The sequence below is a fragment of the Symphodus melops genome (genome assembly GCF_947650265.1).
Source record: "Symphodus melops genome assembly, chromosome: 4".
NCBI classification, from domain to species: Eukaryota; Metazoa; Chordata; class Actinopteri; order Labriformes; family Labridae; genus Symphodus; species Symphodus melops.
Window position 1 is genome coordinate 23,646,306 of NC_136694.1, and position 24,332 is coordinate 23,670,637.

Sequence of the window (24,332 nt, forward strand, 5' to 3'; positions counted from 1 at the left end):
ATAAGCTACTGTGAAATAACAAACTCGGAGGAAAACATGTCTTGTTCTTCTCATGCTGGGCCTTCTCAGTTGTTATTGTAATGAATTGTCTGTGACTTCATGATAATATTCTTGAGGTCCATGAATGCAGCAGAAGAATAGATAACGCATATCAACATTAGGGTATGGATTAGCATATAAGCTATCATATTTGGAATGGCAGATGCAGTTGTAGCAGTAATCCTGACTCCTATAAACGTGTCAAAACCTGAAGCTGAAACTGTTCTCTAGTTTATTGTTTTGATATGCTGTCATGACACGTAAGATTAAATGCAGAGCACCAAAATCCTAAAGTTTTGTTTTCTGAACGCGACCATTTTACACTGTTAGCCATGTGATGTTGACAGCTGCGTGATTAAAACTCCTCCGACGTAAAGCCTCAATGCTTTCATAAATCTAAAGCAAGATCTCTTAAATATTTGAAATCATTCCCAAACTGCAGGCACTGTATCTGTGGCGATGTGACCAATCCTAGGCTTGTCTTCATGTACACACAGTGAAAGGTGGCCATTTTGCTTGAAGGGAAAAAGGAAGGAGCCAGCCAACAGGCATGAAGGGAGATACAGTATCACATATTTGGAGATGTTTCATGCTTTCTACGCCCACAAGTTCAACAGTTACTTGCAATATATATGTAAAGCCAACGACTGTAAAATCTAAGACAACCAACTTCACACTTATTCAGCCTATGTGTTGACAAAAGTGTGGGATCAACTGTAGCTTAAAAGAAAGCCAACAAGATATCATGTGCATTAGGACTGAATAAAAAGGAAATTCAGAATTTCTGTGGTCGTAATAACAGCTCTAAATGAAATATGCTCTCTGATGATTAGAGCTGGAAGACAGAAGTGCTTGCATTGAAAAGAGGAACAGTCTTACATAAACGTCCTTACGTGTCCTTGTTGTGTCCAGGCCCTGTCATATTGGGGACGCAGCCTTCCCTCTAGCTATATCGCTGTATGAGACAATAACCTAAATACCTGTCGGATTTCTCTCTTTCTTTCACACCGTGTTTCTTCACCTCTCTCTATCTGTGTGATCCCATTTCATCTTTGTTCCTATTCTCTCTTTTTCTCCTCCCTCCCTCCCTCCCTCCCTTACCTTCACTCCCTCATGGTCACTCTCTTAAGTGATTGCTACATTTCATCTCACGGTAAATCGCCCGTCAGCCCGGTGAGCTATCATTATGCAAATGATGGGCAATTCAATTTCAGTTGGTCGGAGGGGGAATTTCTAATTAGGGTGAGGCACAGCACTCAAGATGGAGAGAAAGATGTAAGGGCAGAGAGAGTGAGAGGGAGGCAAAGAGGTGCAGACGTAAAGAGAGAAAGTATCCATCCACAAAATCAACACCTGCATCACAACTATCCTCATCTGTTGGCTGTGACTGTCCTGCCTTCTGTTCTTCCTTTTTTTTTTTTCTTCTTCTCTTACTATACACTTAATTTAATGACGTTCTGGCTTCTGAGCTGTCTAGTTAGGGATTCTTATAAAATGCATGTCATGCTAAAGGCCAGCTTTATGTTTTTATTATTATTATTATTATTTATTTTAAACCTCTGAAAGAAATACTGCAAACTCAACTTTTATAAAGATAGACACAAAAGCTGTCTCATCACAATGACACTACACTCATCTTGATACTAAGGTGAGAGAAGTTCTCAAATTAGCAAAATGACAGTTTCACACAGAGGGGGAACAAGGGTTTTTTTTTTTTTTTGGTTACTGTACACATTTTTGACTCATGTGCTATTTATGTCATTACCACTCTCTCATAACAGTTGGGGCGACCATACTTTGAGTCTAAATGTGAATCATATCACATTGTTTGCTGTAAGAATTTCCTCTTGGTGGTCTTTGGTTTAAAGTGATCGAAGTCAAGTTTAGTTTGAGTCTGTTCAATGCAGAGCTCAAGTTGTGAAGATATGATCTTAACTGAGGTCAAAGTTTAAATTGACAATTTAATTCACACAGCATATAAACTAGATTTTCTAATGATTATTTTGTCAAATTTTGTCAAATCAACACTGAGGATATCAAACATATGGGATTTGCGGTTCAGTAATAACAAATCCTTCATTGTTTTTCGATCTTTCAAACTGTCTTTTCAGCTCAGTTTGAAGATTTTTCCTCTCATCGTATTCATTTTTTTAAAAAATCTGAAGCTGAGACATTGCTCTTTTGTTTTAAGGTCACATTATTGATTTAAAGGTGTTTCTACCCAAGGTCTACTGTACCATCCGTCTTGCCTTGGAATATTTCTCAATGATTTTTTAAATTTGTATGTTTTGCAATTCAACACAAGTTTTTATGGAGTCAGTTTTTCAATCAATCAATCTTTATTTGTATAGTGTCTATTCATAAGTTGTTGCTTTCTTCTCTGTCACTGACAGTTAAGTGTTCAAAAGATCTGGCATTGGTCTCTGAAGTTTTACTGTAAAAAATGTTATTAAAGTAAAGAACGCCACTATCTGAAAACATACATGGCAACTTTTTTTTAATTGTTTAATTTAAACACATCCACTTCAGGATGAGTGAAAAAGGAGATGATAAATGAATGTAAAGTGCTCTTGTAGCCAGCAGTTGCTTGTGTTTAAATTGATACACAACATTAAAACCTGTTAAAATATGTCAAAGACTGTAGATTATTTCATGTATTCTATACTAAATATGACATTTAAAAACACGATTAACATATTGACAGACTGGACAGTTCCTTATAGAATATTTTAAACTTAATGCATAAAAAGATTGTTCATCTAATGGGAACCCATGTTATATATCTTTTACTTGAGTACTTACTTTACCTCCAATATTTCCAACAGTGTTTAAAGCCAGAGAAATCCATAATTTTATAGTTGTAACGGGACGCGTCCTGTCGGTGGCCGCTATGATGAGCCGCCATTAAAGACTGTTGATTGTTTTCAAGAAAACCCTGGCTGTTACGTCAAAGCTAGGCTGCCGCATAAGCTAGCGCTAGCTGCTACTGAAAGCTGCTAAGAGAATCACTCCCATGATACCCCGCAAGCCTGAACACCATCTATTATTCCCCTCGCGGCGGCTTTTACATTCTGTATGTTTAAGTTTAGCAGCAAACTCAGCTTGTTTGTGTTTATTCCTGTTTGCGATTTAGTTTATGGCCATTCGGGATTTTATTTATGTTAAGGTCCATTTTAGTCCCACTAACACATCCACTCTACCTTTGTGTGCTGTTCATGTGTGTGTGTCTGAGGGTGTGTGGGAGTTCAACTGTGGTGGGCGTTTTGGACTGCATCACACACACACACACACACACACACACACACACACACATATCTGAACATGTGTAGTAATGTGCTGGGTTTCAACCATACATTCACACACGCACACGCAACACACTGACTCACACACACACACACACACACACACACACACCCACACACACACACACATTCACTCACACACACACACCCAAACACACACACACACACACACACACACACACACACACACACACACACAACAGAGGATTCGGCTGAGATCAGCAGCTCACCCTAGGCTGTCAAATATTCTGTCAGCACAGCCCAAGAATCACAATTGGACTCTTTGGGAGGCATTAATTCAAAGCACCGTAACAATGCTCTCTGAAACCAAATCAACTGCCTGTAGTCAGCATATCAACTCTCTACTCACTCTCCCCCTCTATCTCTCTATCTTTATCCATTGCTCTCTCTCTCTCTCTCTCTCTCGCTCTCTCTCTCTCTCTCTCTCTCTCTCTCTTTTGCTCTCATCTCGCCTGCTCTATCGCTCTCACTCGCTCTACTCTGTCTTTTGACTTATCCTCACAGCTCCTCTCTCTTTCTCCTCCTCAGATGTGTGATTGAACTTCTAAATATGTCATATAAGCTGACTTACTGTATAAGACTGCCTCACATTGACAGTAACTTCCTCTGCAGCAAGTAAAAGTAACACTTTTATTTCAAGTAGCAACTTAACTTCAAATGAACTAAGCATTCGAAAAGCACCGTTTTACAGGGCGAAGGGGACATTTTGAATTTTTATTGTTTTTGATTTACTGCGGCACCTTTACAGCAGGATGTGAAGTCGGTTTTGCCTTGCCTTTTATTTTTACACATTTAGTTTATGTTTTTTCGGAGTTTGGAAGAAATCCAAATTTGAGATGTCTCTGTGTTATTTATTTACGACTATTTATATGTTCAGGAACCTCAGACATTTGACTGATTATGTTATTAACTTTCAGAAAAAAAATCAATCAGTCTTTGTGAATGCAATCATAGTTTTTCAGAGGCCATACTGACGTGTTCAGAAAGTCTGTTGTAAAAAAAATGAGGCAGATGAAATTTGCTAAAACAGAGAGAAAGCATCAGCTTGTCACATTTGACAGGCTGAAATCATCTGAATGTTGTTTTTTTATGAAGATAAAATGCCAATTGATCACTCATTCATCAATATTGATGGATGTCGTTTGCTAATCAACTCATTTCAGCATTGATCTGTTCCTGTCTTGCTTCAAGCTTGACTGTGCTGAGAAAAAAAAAAAAAAAACCCTAAAATGCAGCACAGATGGTGTTTTTGTGTTAATGCGAATATGAGAACATTTCCATCACAGTCACAGAAATTCTCATGAAATCAGAAGACAAATGCAAACTGACATTCGGGAGTCTCTGCATTCCCAATTTGTTAAGGAGTTATCCTCCTGAGCCTCTAACTGCATTAAAATAATCGAGCCTTTTGCATGTACCTCCTGTGGAAAAAGGCAAAGAAAAAGAGAAAATCCCCTGTTTTTGTATTAGCTAAATCTTCTCCCAACCATCTGTTTTCTGCCCGTAACACTCTAGCTGTGGCCTCCACACAGCCAAAAGAGGGTTTTTGTTTTTTGTTCTTGTTGTGTGTGTGCTTGTCGGTTGTTTTTTATAAGTTGTATTGTTGTTCCACCATGTTTGGTTTTTTTTTGCCTTCAGGAAACTGCCTCATAAAAAAAGATGAGGGTTTGTGGAAAAGAAAAAAACAGATAAATGAAAATGAAAAGTTTCTTCTCTTTTTCCCCCCACAATATCAGAAAGAGTAAGGGCAACAACAACAACTGTACTTTATTAGTGTGCTCCATCTCCCTCGCTTTGTGTCAAACCTGATACAAAGGGGTAGGTGTGTGTGTGTGTGTGTGTGTGTGTGTGTGTATGTGTGAGGGAGAGAAAGTGATTTTAATCGGAGCAGACAAACAGGTAACTTCAGTACTTGTTAATGATACTGATATAAAGGTCTATGTGTTATCTTCAGGTTTAATATGAACTGAAGACAACACATTAGAACACTGGAGGGTTTTGTTGTCTCTGACATTCAGCTTTTAGTTTAAATGTGATTGTTTCCATTGTGTTGAAAGATTTTTATTTTGAACTTATTGAAGTCCTACAATAAGTAAGTATACAGACAACTGACTCAACTTTAATCTTAATCCACTGTGTGTGGAAAGTTTAAAAAAAAAGTGGTTTAATCCAGTTAGTAATCCACTCAGTCGATTGCACTCAGTGTTAAAACTTTTGTAAAGATTTTAAGATGCTGCTGTTTCGTTATTGGATTTTTTTTTTTTTTTTTACTGATGACATACTTTAAGTATTTATGACACATTCTGATTGATTGGCTTATTTAACCTTTTTAGCTAATGTTGCCAGAAGGAAGAGTGTAGTTAAATAAAGAAAGATGGGGGAGAGTGGGAATCTGATTGTAGAGGTCCAGCAGCCTGAGAGTGCTCAGCTTGATGTTTTGTGCTTGTGTGCAAGCTGCGATCTGTGTTGACTAGTGCAACACCACAAAGATTGGGGAAATATAAACAAAGCATAAGCCTACAGGGGGGAAAGCGGAGGCACAGTGAAGCCTACAGAAGAGGACAAGATAGCAGATGCGCTGCAAAGGCACTTTGTGTTCAACTAAATTCAAATCAGAGTGTGTATTATGTAATCACTTTATCCCACATTAGAAGCACAATCATGAACCCTCCTGCGACACGCATGGATGGAGAGTGTGTTCAGAGGTTGTGGTCAGATATAAATAGCCTCGGCTCAAACGCTGCTGTTGACTGGATATTCCCAAAGGTGTGATCAGTAGCTGGAGTGTCAGTATAGGCCTGAGGCAGGTAGCCCCGGGTTCATGTCCTGGTTATGGTCGAGCTGCTTGGGCCTTAGATGACATCTCTTTCACACATGAATACACACACATACTAACATATACAAACACAGTGAGACATCCAGCGTTCTTACAGTTCGTACAAGGAAGTAAACAAACGTCCAAATGGACATGCATGGGACTTGACTTACCACACGGTTTATTTCCAAGTGCTGTAAACATAAACATGGTCTGCCATGAATATGCATCAACATGTTTTTAGCAATTCAGGGCAGCTGCTTCCATCCTTTAGTAATCAATGCGTTGTATTGATTCCTTTTATTAAACAAACAATGGCTTAAAAATAGATTACAAACACAATTCTATGCTTGGAACTTGAGTCGAATGCTAATGCAAGTTCTCTGTTCATATCGTCCGTGGTGTGTTGGTGTAGTGCATCCTTTGTTTGAATTTGACTAACAGTGAATGTCAGAGTCTAAAAGTCACAGAATCAGATATAATAGTTAGAGATCTCAAATTGAGCTGAGCAGTCCTTTTGTTTTAAATATAACCCTTATGCCTATAGCCAGTATGTGAACAATTACTCTACAGATGTATATCGCAGTTGAAATAACACCTGACTCTTTCATATGTAACAATATGGCATTCTGAGATAATTATAACAAAAGGAAAATGATTCATTACCATGCAAATTGCAAACCAAAGTGGGATGCTGCAGATGCGTTTTGCTCAGAATAAAGTCTCCAAAAACCACAGAAAAAGTGATTCATACTCTGTTATTGACTGTTAGACCACCACAGCTTCAAATCACTCTGATATTATGTAATGTGTTTTATGCAACAGAATCCACAGGACAATGTATTTCAGCAGCGGAGATATCAGGGAGCAGAATTGAACAATGTGTGTTTGGAATGAGGGTAACGTTTTGTGTTATTGATCCTCATGATGTCAGTGTGCATGCATTGTGGAGTGCATTCTGTACATACAGAGTGGGCCTCTGTCTCCATGGTGTTTAAATACACTACATGCATGGATGTGTCTGTGTGTGTGTGCACATTACTGTACACCTCAGATGAGTGATAGGGTTTCCTCATAAGCCAGTCTGGGCCTTGCATTCCTCTCATCGGTGCAGTCTGATGCGTGCTGGTCTTTCAGCTAATCTGGGAAGAATGCCGGCTGCAGACACACATGTGTTCCATTAAGTCCAGATCTGCGTAAATAATATAACATGCAACAGCTAGCATTACAGGTAACTGTACCCCCACAGCTGTGCCTCAGGCTTTACAGTGCCCCCCAGCCCCTCCCCCCTTCCCGTCTATAAAAAAGCAGCGCTGATATCTAATGAGTAGACGTATCGCAGTGCCCACTGTGCTTCATGCTGAAGGAAGCAGGGAAACATGAAGATGATCTATAGTTCAAAGGTATTAGAACTCACAGGATAATGGATTTTATTTGGTTTTTGGAATAATAAAAGTCTAACAAACAATATATCTGTTTGTTTTTTAAGTGTTTGTGTGTTATGATAAATCTCAGTTAAAATATAGAAGTGTCCAGCTGTATTTTTTTTTATCATGTTACTGAAGTCAATCAATCGATGATGTTTTTTATTATGAACTATAAATACAAAAATACACGTTCTAGTTAGATTGTGTGAAATACTACACAGATTTATATCTGTTTGTTTGTGATGTACGTTTCCGTTTGCCTTGATAGAATGAAATGATTGTAGACATTGCACACATTTTTCTGTCCTCCGTTTTTTGTGTTTTGTGTAAAGCGAGTGAATCTATTCCTAATGTCAAACTGTGAGGTGAGATCATTTCTCATCGTTGGATTGAGAAAAAGTGAAGCCAGATAAAAACAATATATTCGGGTTATTACATATTAATGGGAAATAGCATCAGCCTACTTTATCAATTGGTTTAGATTACATGATAGGATGACCTTTTATCCATTATTGTAATGTGAAACAGAGGCAATACAATCTACCTTATTTTCTTTTAAAAAAATGATTAATAACTTTAGGTTTCATTTATTTACCCTTACTTCATTATCAACAGAGAAAACAGAAACAGAGTCTTATTCTAAAAAAAGAGACCTGATTGAGACTTTGAAAAAAAATCACATCAGAAAACATATCAAAAATAGGAAATGTTTGTCTTATTTTGAAATACTCTATTCAGGAACAAACCCCTGCATATTCTGGCTCCAGCTAGTTTGTTTTATATCCTTTAAAATAAACACATTTTCTCTGCGTAACCTCATTTGTCAGACACGTTGTACTTCAGCGTTCATGTTCGCTTTGCAAATCTGTAGATGAGCATGAAAGTTAGTCACGTGTCAGGGGTCGTGCGAGAAAGCACATCACAGCCCACCTCTTCCCCCTCCCTCTATTGTTAATGTTTCACTATGCAGACAGCCATCATTGGCTCGCAGTGTTTATTGTCTGCTCGGCTCGTACCGATTGGCTCGACCCTTGCCAAGCGACAGCACAATGTTTGCTTTTGCTGTCTGCCTGGGGAAGTCCCTCTCTGTCCTCAAACATCGTCCCCGGCTGCAGTAACTGAAACAGAGTTCAGAGGGGATACCAGGTTCCTCCTGCATGGTGCAGTACTGCATCTTCCTGTGACTACACATACAAAGTTAGTTAGAAAGTTAAAGTGACTTAAAGAATTATTTATTCATGAATTCATTTTTTTTTTTACCTTTACTTTCCTTAGAGAGTTGCGTGAGCAAACAAGTGAACTCTGCCTTCTGCTCTTTTCTGGTCAGAACAAGAGTGTGGGTGTGCAGGATTGGAAAATAAAAAGAAATGGTGTCAGGCTGAGATGGTAAACGGCTGGCAGCGTCTGTTTTTGGTGGAAATATCACAGAAACCAAAAAGGCAGCCAGCGAGTGAAAGAGGGGTGACAAGGGTGAGAGCGTCTGAAGTGAGGGCTTGAAAACAAAAGAAAGGTGTCAGAGAACAAGTGTAGAGAACAATGCTTCTTGCACTTGCAAACCGTTGTGAGCCAGCGAGGAAATGTGAGGAGTTTGGCTGTTGCTGTTCTGGGTGCCAGCACTCCTAATGAGTCTGTCAGGGCCAGTTAGCGCAGCCAGGACTGCTTGTGTCCCCTCCAGGCCGCAGACAGCTGTTATTAGCCCCGTAATGGCATGCCACAGGGCCAGATTAGCCTGGCACACTGGAGAAATATCAAACATTCACTTACTGTGGCTCCTCCGCTGGCTAAAGCTGCTGCGCTGCGAGGCATTCATTTAGCCGCGATGCTGGCAAGCTACCTAACAAGCCATGGAAGAAAAAAAGATCTCTATTGAGAGAGATGGTTAGTGTACAGTAGCTGCTCTGCGCAGCAGAAAGACAAAGATGTGTCAGATTGTGGATGTGCTAATGATAACATACAGGGTCCTGTTGTTGTTTATGATCATGACTCAGAGATGGAATAAAAACATTCACCTTTCTTTCAAGTCAGAGAACTGATACTTTAGAAAAAGACAATTAGAAGTAATGATTTAACTTCTTTACTTGAGCAGGGTGAAGAAGTTTGAAATGCACAGTATAAAAAGTCCATATAACAATATATTATATCCTTCTGAAGTACATTTCTACGGAAGCCCTAATTGGACATGAATCTATACATTTTAGTAACTCACTTTTTCTCGTTACTGCAACACCCGAATTTCCCCTCTGGAGACCAATAAAGTATTGTCTTATCTTTTTTTTGTTCTATAAAGGTTGTGACTGATTTATTTCTCGCCAGATAAAAGCACTTTTTTCATCACATGGTAATCTTTTGACAACGAGTGCACTCATTACAGATAAAGTGGTCAACCTATTTGGGCATTTCAGACAGCGGAGGAGTTTTTCGAGCTAACTTAAAATCGTCTTACAATGAAGAAAAAGTGTCTCCAAGCAATTGTGTAAAGTGCAAATCATCAAATATCCTCGTCAAATACATCAAAGCTAAATTATCATGCATGCCAAAAAAATATAGGAAATAGAAACAGAAAATACAGAAATGCAAGGAGAGTAGAGATACTTGAAAACTCCTCAAAGGGGAACAATGTAGAGCGCTAAATAAAGTAAGGAAAAAAGTGAATCCTTGTTTAAAAACAAATATCAGAGTTGTATGTGAGTTTGTGTTTTCTGCATGGTGCAGCATCAAGGAAAATTGTAAATGAGAGTTCTCTTTAATAACGCTGTGTCATCATTATGTGAACCATATCGACAAGATGGCCACTGCTGTCTACTCATCTGTTTTCACCTTTCATAATGAGCACAGGAAATCAAAACCTTACACAGCAAGAACTCCTCTCTCTGTGCCTCAGGGGAAAGCCTGCACTGTATATACAGCCTACACCATTAGATCTGTTGGTACATACTGTACACTGCTCTGCATACAGATCTGCTCCTGATAGGGAATAAATCATGCTTTTTGAGCCTGTTATTTCTTTAACATGTTTCGTGCATGGTGTGTTACATAAGCTTTTTGCACACATATCATGTGGGTTTCACTGTCTGGTAGTCACTGTGCATTTAGGCCCATAAACACAATCTGCAGAGGTGTGTTCACGGCAGTTCCACAGTAAAAAGCTTGTGTGTGCTTTGTGGATGTGTGTTTGCTTGAACCGTGTGACTGAACAGGAGCGAGCAGCAGAGCAAGATTTGGTTGGTTCGCTGATTTTTTTTGTCACTTTATTGTTAAATATGGTCGAATCCTTAATGTCTCACTGTATCATAACTCTGAAATACTGCGCTTAGGTTTATTCTTGAGGGAAATGAACAGAAAGGATTGAAATGGGTTTTATTACCTAACTGAAATGGAAAAAAAAAAAAAACTTGAGGTTTTAAAAAATACAATACTGATGTGCATTGTTGTGTTTGTTCTTCATAAGGACAGACTGAGAACCAGACAGACACCTTTACATATATTGACAGATACTTTATGAAATATATTATATAAAATATTTTATACACACTTTACTGCAAATGAGGAAATTGTGGAGCACTGAATTTCAAAAGCAAGCCTCTTCTACATTGGTAACAAAAACTGTCACAAAATCAAGTTTCAGAGTGAAAGTGGAACAAAAGAGGTGACAAATAGATAATGGTCTTATTTGCCCTTGATATGCAACATTCAGCACAACACTGTTCATAGGAGGTAGCAGCCATATTCAATTCTAAAAAGTAATAATAATAGTATTTACTGTTTCAATCATAATTGTATTTATGAGCTCGGTGCGGCATTTATTTTAACAGCAGGCGGCAAAGAGAAGCATTAATACTCTCCAAAAGTTGAAAGAAAAAGCTCTTTTTATCAATTAACACACACAGTAGGTTATCATGACTGGAACCAAATGTAAACTGTTGACCAGATGTTTCCAAAGAGAGAATGGCAGGATATCAAGGAATCACTGTGAGATGTGAGACTGAAGTGAGCGGAGAGATAAAAGGCACGGAGTGAGATAGAGAGAGTAGATCCTTGGATGAACCCCCTGCTGTTACTGTGGGCCACGGTGTGAACCCCACTGAGCCGCACCGTCGTTCTTGGCAGGGACCACTTGTTGCGAATAATTAGCTTCCCAACTACTGAGGGTTTTGCCACCACAGCTCCTTTAGGTTGTTGCTGTTACAGAGCTGAAAACCCACATGGGGAAAAAGTACAGGGAGGAGCTGGCAGACTAAAAACCCACTACACTCTGATTATTAGCTGTGTAACGTTAAGAAAGATGGAGTCAGTCAGTCGGAGAACAGCGGAATAGAGTGCAGGGCGACCAAACACAATGTCTTAGTACAATTCGTGCTGCTTCTGAGCCAACCTCATTTTTGTGTTTGGATGTCAGCATGTGGTGATGAGATTTAACATGGCAGACAGCGGATTCTTGGAGAAAACATCTATGAAACAAGTAATTGAACATAAAATTAGGACAATGAGACAAATTATAAATAAGACTGCTGAGGAGAAGCAAAAACTTAGAGAACTTTTTAATGAAGACCATTTTAACTACTTTTAAAGAAACATACCTTTTTATGATAGTATGGTTAGACAATTTTTTAAACAGGCAGAAACAAAAATACTAAATAGGGACAAGTTGATGTTCATAAAGTGATCAGTACTTGTAGGCAAAATGTTGCTCTTTCAAGTAAGCTAATGTTCTTTGTGCAATTTAAAGCAACTTTATTCAAGTTTGGCTCTTTTCACTGTTCTTTAAATCAAATGTTCTGTCCATGATTGACTTGTTTTACGCTGAGTTCTCTGCAGAAGGAAGAAATATATACTTAAGATTTTTCTCCTTCCTCTTCCAGAGCAGATACGGTGCTGCAGATAGAGGTGTGAGGCTCTACAGTTCCCTGCCCATGCGCCCGAACCCTGACGGCAAGAGACTGCCCTCTACTGGGGTAAGAATCGCCTCTTCCACCCTACCGCCCCCCCACCCCCATTGGTGCCATCCATGCCAACATGTATATGTATATTTACAGTAAGGAGCCCCATGTCCGCACAGCAGGACATGTCTAAACACAGACTGGGAAAAAGACTTTTGCAGCATTTTATGGGTTGTAAAAATATCCGCCTCATGGCTGTTGTAGAGTGACATTTATGACCACATAACAGAAATCAACTGTTACCAACTCTCAGACTTGCACCATGGCCAAAAAAAAAAAAAACACAACCCCAAAATACTTTCAAACTTCTTCATAAACTACATGACTGTTTTTTCCTCATCCTTAACTCTGTAATGCATCTTCACACCATCGCCACTACCTACCTTATGCAGTCTTCACGCGCAGACTCTAACAAACCTGCTCTGTCCCTGTTCCTTAAACCATCACGAGCCACCACAGGGCTCCAAATAAAGCACCCATCTGACTTTGTGGTTAGTGCGGTATCTGCCTGCTAGCTTCTCATTTAGCTGCAGCTGATAGGCCAAGAAACCGTCTCCTTCGTGTATTTGTGTTCACACAGAACAAAGACACGCAGCAGCTCTCTGGATACAAGGCCTCTGACCTATTTTAGGTTGAATAAAAGAATGATAGACGTCGATTAAGTGTTGAAATTAAAGCATTAATGCGATTTCTTTTGTTGCACAAAAAAAAAAACGTGTGTTAGGAAGTCAAAGGCTCATTTTGAACTATAACTATTATTTTATACAGTTGTTCATGTGGACGCTTGGAAAATATTACATTTAAGTTCAGTGATGAAGCACTTGCAGAACTTTGACTTTGACAAAGTGATTGAGCAGTATGTCTGCTTTGTTTGTGACACCTTTTATTTTATTTTCTTAAATAAAAAAGTTTTGTAGTTCTGTGAAAATCATAATTAGAATCTAGCTTGTGTTCCTTTTATGCATTTATGTAACAAAGGCGAGAAAATGAAAGAACAATAGAGCAAAAAGAGAGAATTTAATTTCGTATGTCTCCCTTTTTCATGTCTCACTCCATGCAAGTGCTTTTTGAATTATCTCTTCTCTGCTCCAGGGCTCAATGAGAGGAAGAGTGGGTGAGCGAGGGAAACAGAGAGAGAGTGAGAGAGAGGGTGAGAGACAGACAAAGCGAAAGCTGTGTAATATTGTTGGTGCGCACCTTTTTTTAATTACAACAGAGATTGTATTGATGTCTCAGGCCACATGTCCTCAATCATTTATCAAGAGGGAGAGTGCTAACAAAGCATTTCTAAGAAACCCATCCTCTCTTAGGGCCTGGAATCATACGTTATCTAAAGTGAATATTGTTAATGCTGCTTCTGTGGAGAGACCCACTTACAAATCATGGGAATGAGTTCCTTGTCAGCACATGCATGAGGTAGTAAAGATATATATCCACTGTCATCTGATCTTCTGTTGGGAAAATTAAACTCAGCATCTAAATCTCTGAGAAGTTGTTTATGAAATGCAGATGTTAAAAATGATGGATAAACATTATTGAAAGGGAAAGGAATATGTAAAAAATCATTTGTTTTTGTTCAGTATCAATGTAAACGCTACATCTGTCACAAATTATAGTCTATGTGTCATCTTTATTTCTCACATCTTGTTTATTTGAATTATTTTCTCCTGTATGTTGCCCAGGCCCTCAAGGATAGAAGCTGTGTTTGTGAATGCATTCGTTATGTAATTAGCCTAGCTTAGCATAGGGACAGGATTGGGTCCACAGTAAAAAAAAAACTAAAAAAACAAACAAACAAAAAACAGCAGCCAATGAACCATGTCTCCATCGCTCCAACCAGTATAGTTCATCTTGTTTTTAAGATAATTAAAAAAATTATTTTGTGATTCTGAAATTTGAAATCTACAGGCACAGACAAGTATTGATGCATAATGGGACCATAGTAAAAATCAGAATAAGGAATTGTTTTCTGTCAATTTTTGACTTTCTGTCAGTTCCTTCTGTTGGTTGTCCATGTCTGATGCACTTGTGTAATATAAATGTATTAACATGCAATATTAAGTTCAACACAAGCTTGTACTCAAGGTAATTAGCCTAGCTTAGCATTAAAAATAAAGTGAGAGTGGGTCCATCCAAAGTATAAAACTACATCTAACAACGAGCTTCTACAGCACTCAATCTGCATCTTGTCTTTTGAACATAAATTAACTGAAGTTTCTGGATTTTAAAAGTAGAAAACCAAAGTAGCCCCTATAGTCAACTGATGTTCAGACACATTCAGCATAATATAGTAGCTTCCTCAAAACTCAGATTAAAGGATCAACGAGATGTTTTGTTCAACATTAACATACAGATCAAATGTGTTCCTTGCATAGATCAGTATGTCTATAAAACACTTAAACCCAAAGCTAGACGTATTAGCCTAGCTTAGCCTGAATAATGAACTAGGGCTGACACCTGGTCTTGGTCCATCCAAAGTTTTAAAATGATCTCAACCTCAAAAAATTAGATTTATTCTTGTACTATAAACACCTACGTTTAGGGGTTCAAAAGGGAGGACACACTGCACTCTGTAATTGTTTAGGCAAACAGAGCTACAATACGACTAGTTACTATTTTAATCCTGCACCAACTCATAGATATTCATGTATAAAAACCAGACACAAAACAAAAGGAAACAATATGCTCTGCTATTTTTTCTCTCACTCTCTGGTTTTCTGTCATTTCCGTCTGTGTTGTAGCTTCAGTACAGTAGCAGACTGTAGCTACAGGCTGCATGGAGAGAAGGAGAATAAAAACCACTTAACATGCAGGAGGAAACCAGACTTTTTTCCATTGCACTTATCAGGTGCTGCGGTGAGAGCAAGTGTCAAGGTGCACTAGGTCCCTGCCCCCCCTCCTTCCTCTCTCCTTCTCACCCCCAAGCTCCTCTTCTTCCTCCCCTCTTCCTTCCCCTGCTGCACACTCCTTTTATTCTCCCCCTGATCTCTATCTCTGTCTACCCCCCTTTGCCTCACCCCACCACCACCATCTCACCACCCTCAGTTCAGTTAAAACTGGGCTTGGCACTTCCGCAGCTAACCCCCTCCTTCGCCTCACCACCACCAACACTTCTTTTTTCTCTGTCAAACTAACCTCCAACTCCTGCTCTTCACCTCTATGTTTCCTGTCAAGGTGCACTGCCCACCTCCCCCTCCCTACCTCACCCCTTAACCACTGGCTCTGCCCCCACAACCTTTTCCTTTTCTTTCTTTCAACATCAATTATGGCTCTAAATGCCTACAGTTCATTTTTAAATGCTTAGTGCAGAGGACATGACCCCCCCATGCTCCGTGGTGATCCTGCCACCCTGTATGATGTCCGCTTTGAACTGTGAATGACTCATGCTCTTACTAGTATATAATGTCCCATGGACATAAATCTGTGTTAAATAATTGGATTTGGATGTGTTAGTAAGTAAAGCAGCTGGAACCCAGACATGATTAATCGAGCTAAGGATGGAGACCAGAGGCAAAATAGCATGTCTTGATCCAAAGTTGAAAAAGGACCAACCAACACCTTACATCGCTCCGCCACGAAAACAGAATAGAGAAAAAAACGGGGAGAGACTGCAAGAAAAGCAATACAGATTCAACTTTATTGTCATTGTGCAACGTACTAGTACAAGACAAGACAAGGTTGGTTTTCTGGCCAGAAGTACAGCACAGTACTTTAACTCCCTGAGAAACTGCAAATGGAAAGTCTACATTTACGTTTTGTTGCAACAAGTCAATTAGTTATATCATCTAAATATAGATTACATAGACAGGAAGAGTCTCACCAGTTACTCCCCTTTGTGTCTTAATGCTAAGCTAAGTCTGTATTGCCTCCTGGATCCCTTTGTGTATGAGGCAAACCAACATGAGAGTAGTGTTATTTCTCATATTGGAAAAGATTCAATAAATAAGCTCATTTCAGACAAACTACAGATAGGAGTACACTTTCAGAAATGGTTTGTGTTGATTGTGGTGCCTCCTGTGGGCAAAGTTACAGGATTGTTCATGTTCAAATCTTCTCACAGGAGCTTTAATGCACAATGAGTCTGTATGGCGGTCGTATTTCAGCACTGGTTGGATGAGCCTCGGTGTTTTCTTTGCAGGGAGTCAAACTGTTTGTGCTATCGTTGTAGTTGTTGTTACTGTTGTTGTTGTTGTGGCTTGACAGTGATACATAAGGCGAAGGGTTAGAATGTGCTATAGTGCAAAGATGACAGGGTTGTTTCAGTACACGTCTTTCTCTTTCTGTTCCCATTGGTTTTATTACACCCCCCCCCCCCCCCCCCCCCCCCCCCACCACCACCACCACCACCACCTCCCCATCTCTCTCTTGTTCTGCTTCTTTGTCTTTCCATCTCTTTCTCTCTCTTTCTTTCCAAGCTGATTTGGAGCCTTGCATAGTCAATTATGTAGGGAGTGAAAGATGGGGTGGGGGCTCGTGCTTCCATATTTTGGTGCGATATTAATATTGCATGAGTGCAATTCTGTAGCGAATATCTAAGAGACTGCCTATTAAGGCGGCAGCAGGAGAAAAAATGTGACACACACACACACACGCACAATAACACACTCATGCACACACATACTGTACAGCATATACACACAGACAGCCAGAGATCTGGGGTGAATCAGTCAGGATCAGGAGCAGGTTGTTATAATTAGTGTTTTCCAGATTTATTTCAGTGGGATAATAAGAGTGACTCATTTTCCAGTTTAATATGTCATGTTTGTTTATCTTGACATGGCTCACATCACCGCGTACAGTGAGTGTGTTTGATGTTGGCGAGAACTGAGTGATGTTTCACTGTAATTGTGCTAAGAATGGAATATTTTAACTAACCATCTGAATACACAAACAAAACAGAAACACAAAACAAATGCCTGCTGTAAGGGGAAAAAAATGCTGCCAAGATAATTGTAATATTGCAAAGCTGGAGAGATCTGATGGCAGGCTATTTATTTTGTGCTGCTGGGTGACTACCAGCGATGCATACAGTGAGTGTCAACAGTGACAGTCTGAGAAGGTCCCATGTGATGACTGAGAGGCTCAGCGTGGACACTTAATGCTTTTTGGGTGCTAAGCGGCGGTGACACAGCACGGTCCTAAATAGATGTCTCATTTTATTTCGCCGCAGATCGTCAAAAGCATCCCAAATTAAGTTGTTGAGAAAACATCACACATAAAAACATTTTTGAAAACATAATAATGCTTATGATTCCTGATGGGGTGGACTCATCTATTAATCAATCAACCTAAAAGTTTTAAGTGACATGAATAAAATAAATGCAAAAATGTGTAAATCATATTGTATAGATTTTTGTGTGGAACAGCTGTATATGTATTTTAGTATAACACAATTGTTTTTGTGATTTGACTTAACTTAAAGATGATTGGTTGAAATTAGAATCAACAATTACATTTTTCACATCATATATTGTTTATTTCAATGATTCAGTAAAGTTGTTGTCTCACACAAACAGATTTTGTTCACATTAATTTGACCAATGTTTCTGATTAAATGTTATTGATTTGACGGTGACGTAAAAAGAATAAAAGTCCTCACATTTGAGAAAAAGGTGGCCAGTGAATGTGCTCATAAATACTGTCAGATTTGAGAATGAAGATATGTTCTTAATATTAAAAAGTTTGTCAACACTTTGCCCAATCAGTCCTATGTAGTGATCAAATCCGGCAGGCCACTATCCTGCAAATAATAATAACCAACCGAGAGTATATTTCTGCCAGGACTCAGACCCTTAATCAAGGTAAAGAGGGTTTTCCCCCTGAAATCCTTTCCCTCTTGCCGTAGCATCGCCAGACTCTGTCAAGAACCCAGAATACCCCGACCTGGAGTCGACACAACCAGTTAGTCCCCGATCCCCAGAAGCGTCACGCTGGGCCCAGCGTTGAACAAGCGATAGGTGACCTTACAGCACCAGCTGGGGTTTAAAGAAGTCTTTAAAGGCCGATTCTTCACAGTAATATCGCCCATGCCTCAAAGAGTCTGGATTAAGGCCCACTTTCCCCTCGCTAAAATGTAACAAATGTGTGAAAAAACATCACAGCCAAATCCAATGTGAGGGAGAACAATAGAGAGAGGAAGAGGGGAGAGGGAGAGAGAGAGAGAGAGAGAGAGAGAGAGAGGAGAAGCAGAAAAGAAGGGAGGAAGAAAGAGAGGGAAACTCAACATCTTAACACCCCCCCTGCCAGATATACCAGTGTAGTTGGCTTTCTCTGAAATTCAAATGGCATGAAGAAAAGAAAAAAAAAAACAGATGAAAAAAGAGAAACCTCTGGCTTAGGAGAGGGGGGTGGGGTGCTGGGGGTGGTGGTTGCAGAGAAAAAGACCTGCCATCTATGTATTAGTGCTCTGTAAATATTACATGAGCTCCACATTCGCTCAGTTGTTTAGCATTACTTCCACTGGATGGGTATATTATTTTAGAAACCATGCCTTGTTTATGGAGAGGCATGACCTACTTCCAGACACTCCTCTTTCTTTCTCTCTCTCTCTCTCTCTCTCTCTCTCTCTCTCTCTCTCTTTCTCTCTCTCTCTCTCTCTCTCTCTCTCTCTATGGTATTTTTTTCCCTCTTCCCCCTCTCTCTCTTTTCACGCTCTCTCTTATTCACTCACTCAATCTGCGAAATCTCAACTGGTTGTCCCTGCTGAACAATTACAAGGCAGAGAGACCCAAATGGAGATGTTTGTAGAAAACAACATGTGTATAATTAAGGTTTAATGAGCTCTTGTCAGGGTGGAATGTGCAATTAGATTGGTAATAAAAAATTCTGCCTGGATGCTCGTGGCAGAGGCTGGATGTGGAGTCAGCATGGCAGTGAATGAAAGAACAGTGAATTATTCTGAGCCCCATTGACAGGCATAGACCATGCTGCATGCTGCATTTAGATTTAAGTACACGGTTTAGTCCTAAATAAAGAAAGGATTTTTTCCCCATCTTGTGGTTCTTCGTTGTGTGTTTTTAAATTACTGTACTTGGGCTCTCTAGGTTGGTTTCTTATGAAAACAGTTCTTGAAAAGCTGAAATTATTCCTTTATCACTGCACAATGAATCAAGACTCAGTAGAGTTGAATGGGGAAGGTCACAAGTGTCATTACCTCTCAAAGACCACAGAGCTGAACAGGTTCTGAAAACATCCTAAAAGATATTCCTAATTAAAAATCATTTAGAGAGCACACACTTCTGCCAAGGCTGCATGATCCACTTTATTTTATTATTTTTTTTTAATTTTATAGCTTCAATCTAGACTTCATTTAGTATCTCAATGAATGATAATCAGCTATGGTTGCTTTCATTATTGAAAATAGTACAAATATATTTTAAATGTGTCATGACGTCAAGGTGGAAAAAAAAAACAATCCAATTTCGATGCAAAGCTCATGAGTCTGTAAAAAGACTCAAACCATAGCTGTGGAGGAAAGTTCATGTATTTTACAAATGAACGTCATTTCAGATAAAAATCAACAACATTGTTTCGGGTTAAAGTTGAATCCTTGAAAACATTAACAATGGCAACGATGCTCAGCTCGATTCAGGAGGTAAACCACACTATCGTCAGCAAATGGTCGAACCTGTGATCAATAAAACCCTGGCGCTTTTAAACATCAAAGAAAAGAAAAACAGAGACAGGTATCTTTTTATGAACATCCATAAACACATGTACTTCTTTAGCCTTTTAATGCGAGGGGGGGGGGGGGTTTGGATGACCATGTGCAACACGGTATGATTGTTGTTGTTTTTAATTGAAAGGGAGGTCTACTTAAAAAAAAAAAAAAAGGTCCAGTGACTATAGAGAATATTCATCATGGTAATATTGTGAATTGCAATTATTCTTGGCAGGGATATCCTGACTTAAAATGTTTATACTCTCTCAATGACGATTCATGATTAACATCAAGTGCCAAAAGTCAGTGCCAATGCTGGAAGTCAGCACTGAAATGTTGATGTAGCCAGGCAGAAATTTCAGGATTCTGTGTAACATGATCGTCTTCAACACAAGAGACAGTTTGTGTCACGTCAGATCTGCTCCTCGCTTTTACCACACATACCCCCCTTAACATTCACATACTGTAAATTGCAATGTGCAGAGATTTAAGAAAGCCTGAAAAACAACGACATTGGGTGGCGGCCATTGCTGAACATTCTGAGATAGTAGATATTGATTATATTGCGTTGTGTTCAGGTTAGATTCACGAACAGAATCATTGCCTCTGAAGTGAATGAAACATTAGAGTATGTAAAAAAGACCATCTATTAGATATAATCGGACCTCATTTTCTCTCAAATGGATTCCTGGTGGCGTTTGTTTATATGTCAGACTCTAATCTTTCTTACAGAGTATCCCTGTGTTAAAGAAGGACACTTCTCCAACAGGCCCGGTGTCTTTTTGAATAAGACACTTGTGAGGTGAAAAGAAGCAGATATCTTGCTGCTGTCTTTTTTCTGCTCTTTCTCCTCTTTTCTTGACTTGGTGAAATTGCCGCTTGTGGTTCTGGTGGTGAGGATCCACTCACACACAGAAAAATTGTGTTTGGCTCTTTCTGAATTACTCGACTCGTCCCTGAAAGAGAGGGCCCTTTGTTGGCTTCCTCTGGGACTGCCCTTGAAAGGCTCCTATTGTGTGGTAAGCACTATGATATAATGCAAGTGGATTTAATAGATTTAATGGAACATGCAGACATGCTTCTCAGAGCTCTCCTGTGATGAGAAGCAGTCTGTTTTTAGGAGCTCAGAACCACATCTTAAAGAAATGAAAGGATATTTCTATGCAGAATGCTAAGCTTTGATTTTTTGGTCAAATTTTTTTATTGTATTTTTTAAGATACTGTATCCATTGTGTTCACTTACTATGCTTCGCTGTGTCATTTTTCGAGTTCTTTTCGGGTATCTGTACTTCCTGATAATTCATTTATGTATTCCACCTGAAATGCGTTGGAAGTCAAGGTTGGGCAGAGTGGGGGGAGTTGAATGGCAGCGAAGTGTTAGCTTTGTTTTCATTGTGTTAACAGGAGCACAATGGAACGATTGTGTGGCCATCTGAAACTCTACACCTACCCAAAGCTTTCTGGGGTCAGAGGTGTGTGCCTTCAGCCCGGCCAGCCATGCTTTCTAAAACCCAGAAACCAAAGAGAAGAGTAATCCAACCAGCATACCATCTAAACCATTCATGCTCACATACCGCAGCTCTTTTCAAATCTCTCCATTTTTCCAGATATAAATGCAGCTTTTTTTCCCCCACTGATTTGGTGCTTTGTAATCTGTCCCATTATTTTAAGGTGCTGTTTGAGGAGTGGCCCATCCTCTTGAAACCCTTCAGTGTGATGGACAGGACCATAAAGCCAAGCAATAAACCTGAGATGAATGTTATATCTTAACACTGATAGAGGCAATTAAGTCCATCATAAGCATGAGAGGCAACACTCTCCTCTGGGGACTCATTCACTTGCATGGTTTAACATGATCCCCAGCTAAATGCCTCATTTTATTTCTCCTCTCAGCTCGCAGCTTACAGTGGAGCACTTTCTTTTTTTTTTTTTTTTTTTGCACACAATTTGGTCTTTCTGTCTGATCTGCCCTTTTCTATCTGTCGTCATTTACTCCCTCCTCTCTCTCTCTCTCTTCCGCTATCTCTCCCTTTTCTCTCCCCATTTCGTCGTATTTGTCATGGTAATGTAAAAAATCTCAGCTGCTCCAATTCATTTCGTGCTCTTTCAGTCGAGAAAGAAGGGCAATTCTGCCCCCCCCAACCCCCACCCCACCACCACTTTTTTTTCTGTGTGTTGAGGTTTAAAGGTAATGAAGACCATATTTCATCTGCATGGAGTTATATGACTGGGCGTGGCTGAGAACGTCTGTTATGGGAAAATAAATATTATGGAAGGTCTAACTTTGTTATCTTTATCTGGCGGGGATCAATGTGTGTATTATTGGACAGGATACATTACACAAACACACATAGGCACGCATGCAATGTGCACACATTCAGAGCCGGGTTGTTTATACAGTATGCAAACACACTGTACACATAAGGAACACATAAAGGTGAAATACACATGCAGCAGCATCAGATATACACACAAACACAGTCAATCCATATCTGCTTTACAGCCCACCATCCCCCCTTTCTCTTTGTGCTTTGGTTATGTACGTGTGTGTGCTTTCATTTATGTGTGTGCATGCTTTCATTTATGTGTGTGTGTGTGTGTTTGAGGCATTGAATGCTCTAATGACCACAGTCCTGACACAGGTATTTTGACTGCTGCCTCTTTCCATCGGCACATTGACTGACATGCGATTAGTTACGCTGGGGTGAAAAACTATGGAGGTGTACACAGTAACCATGCAAAGGAGACTAGAAGAAGGTTTGAGCCCTATTCTCTCCTACCTCATCTTTCTTTACATCTAAAACAGTCCTGACTGCAGTAACTGCTTGTGTTATTTGGTATTCAGTACATACAGTAAAGCACAGCTGGGCTCTCTGCGACCTTATGTGAAAAGCCTCTTGTGTAGATCAATGCAGGTTAGCTGCACTGGAGCACAGAATGCGAAGTAACTCTAGCAGTGGGAATTTAGAAATCGGCACATAAAAATCTTCTTTTCCTAAAAAAAAAGGGATGCAGCTCCCTGCATCACTGACCTCAAATAAGTAGATCATAGTATCTCATTACTTTTATCTGGCTAATAATTGTATCCAAGGCAACAGACCACAGAGGATGTCAACCATGCGGATACAACCCAGATATTGCAAAGTAAATCAGCTTCAATCAAATATGCTTAAGTGCTTCCTAGATAATAGGACAACATATTGGTATGACAATATACTGTCATCCAGTGTGTTACAGTGAACCAATGACTAATGCCAAATATCTATATTGTTTTGATTAAAAAAAGGTGCTCTTCACAGATTTGCTTGCCAGTTTGACTCACTGCATCACTACTTAATGACTTCACAGTGGTGCTCATGCCATGATTGAGGGTAATGTGTTCGGAGGTTCATTTTCAAAGAAGAAGTTGACAGAGGTTTAAAGGACAGTTAGAAGACAGCAGGATGAAGTCAGACAGGTGAAAAGAAGTTAAAGGATGAAGTGTAGAACGAGCTAAAACTGACATCCATTAGTGCATTACTCCATTTTAGTGTTTTTTATATTATTCTTCAGTTAAACAGAAATGATTTGTCATCATATTATTGTCCTGAATCATATATCACTTACCTCTAAATTGCTTTAATGTAATATTATTGTTATCATGGTGTATGTATTGTGTATTGTAACGCTTCACATCACATAATAAAAATAATACATTTGACATTTTTTTGTAAAATTCTGAAAGTGCTACAGAGTTAAAAAATAAATAAATAAATAAATAAAATAAAAACAATGACATCCATAAAAGAACATCACATCACTTTGTAAGTATCGTAATGTAATGTATAGTATTTCATCGTATCGTGAATCCTCCCCCTTCTATGATTACAACCCAGAAATGTGCTGTTTTGTCAGATATGTCATGTGTCCCTACTTTCAGTGTCATGCTGCAGAATAATGCCTTTCATTACAACAGGTTCCACATCGTGAGAAAAGATAAACCGCAGATTGTAAATCTAGGAAAAAGTAGCAACACATTAGCCAGAGTTTGTAGTGTTGGAATTGCCTCCAATAAAGAAATAAATTGATACATGCAGCTCCACTTGAAAGGCCTAGTTATTAGTTTGGTTTGATTTTATTATAAAATGATAT

The 24,332-nt window shown here is 39.3% G+C and overlaps 1 protein-coding gene across 2 annotated transcripts in view; it reads left to right on the top strand.

The window, feature by feature from the left end:
• tox2 (TOX high mobility group box family member 2) overlaps positions 1 to 24,332 on the top strand; it is a 101,711-nt gene that overhangs the window by 23,449 nt on the left and 53,930 nt on the right. For both annotated transcript variants that reach the window (XM_079341084.1, XM_079341085.1), the window contains one exon: positions 12,464 to 12,556. In XM_079341084.1, coding sequence (XP_079197210.1) covers positions 12,464 to 12,556 — 93 coding nt within the window. The remainder of the gene's footprint in view (positions 1 to 12,463; positions 12,557 to 24,332) is intronic.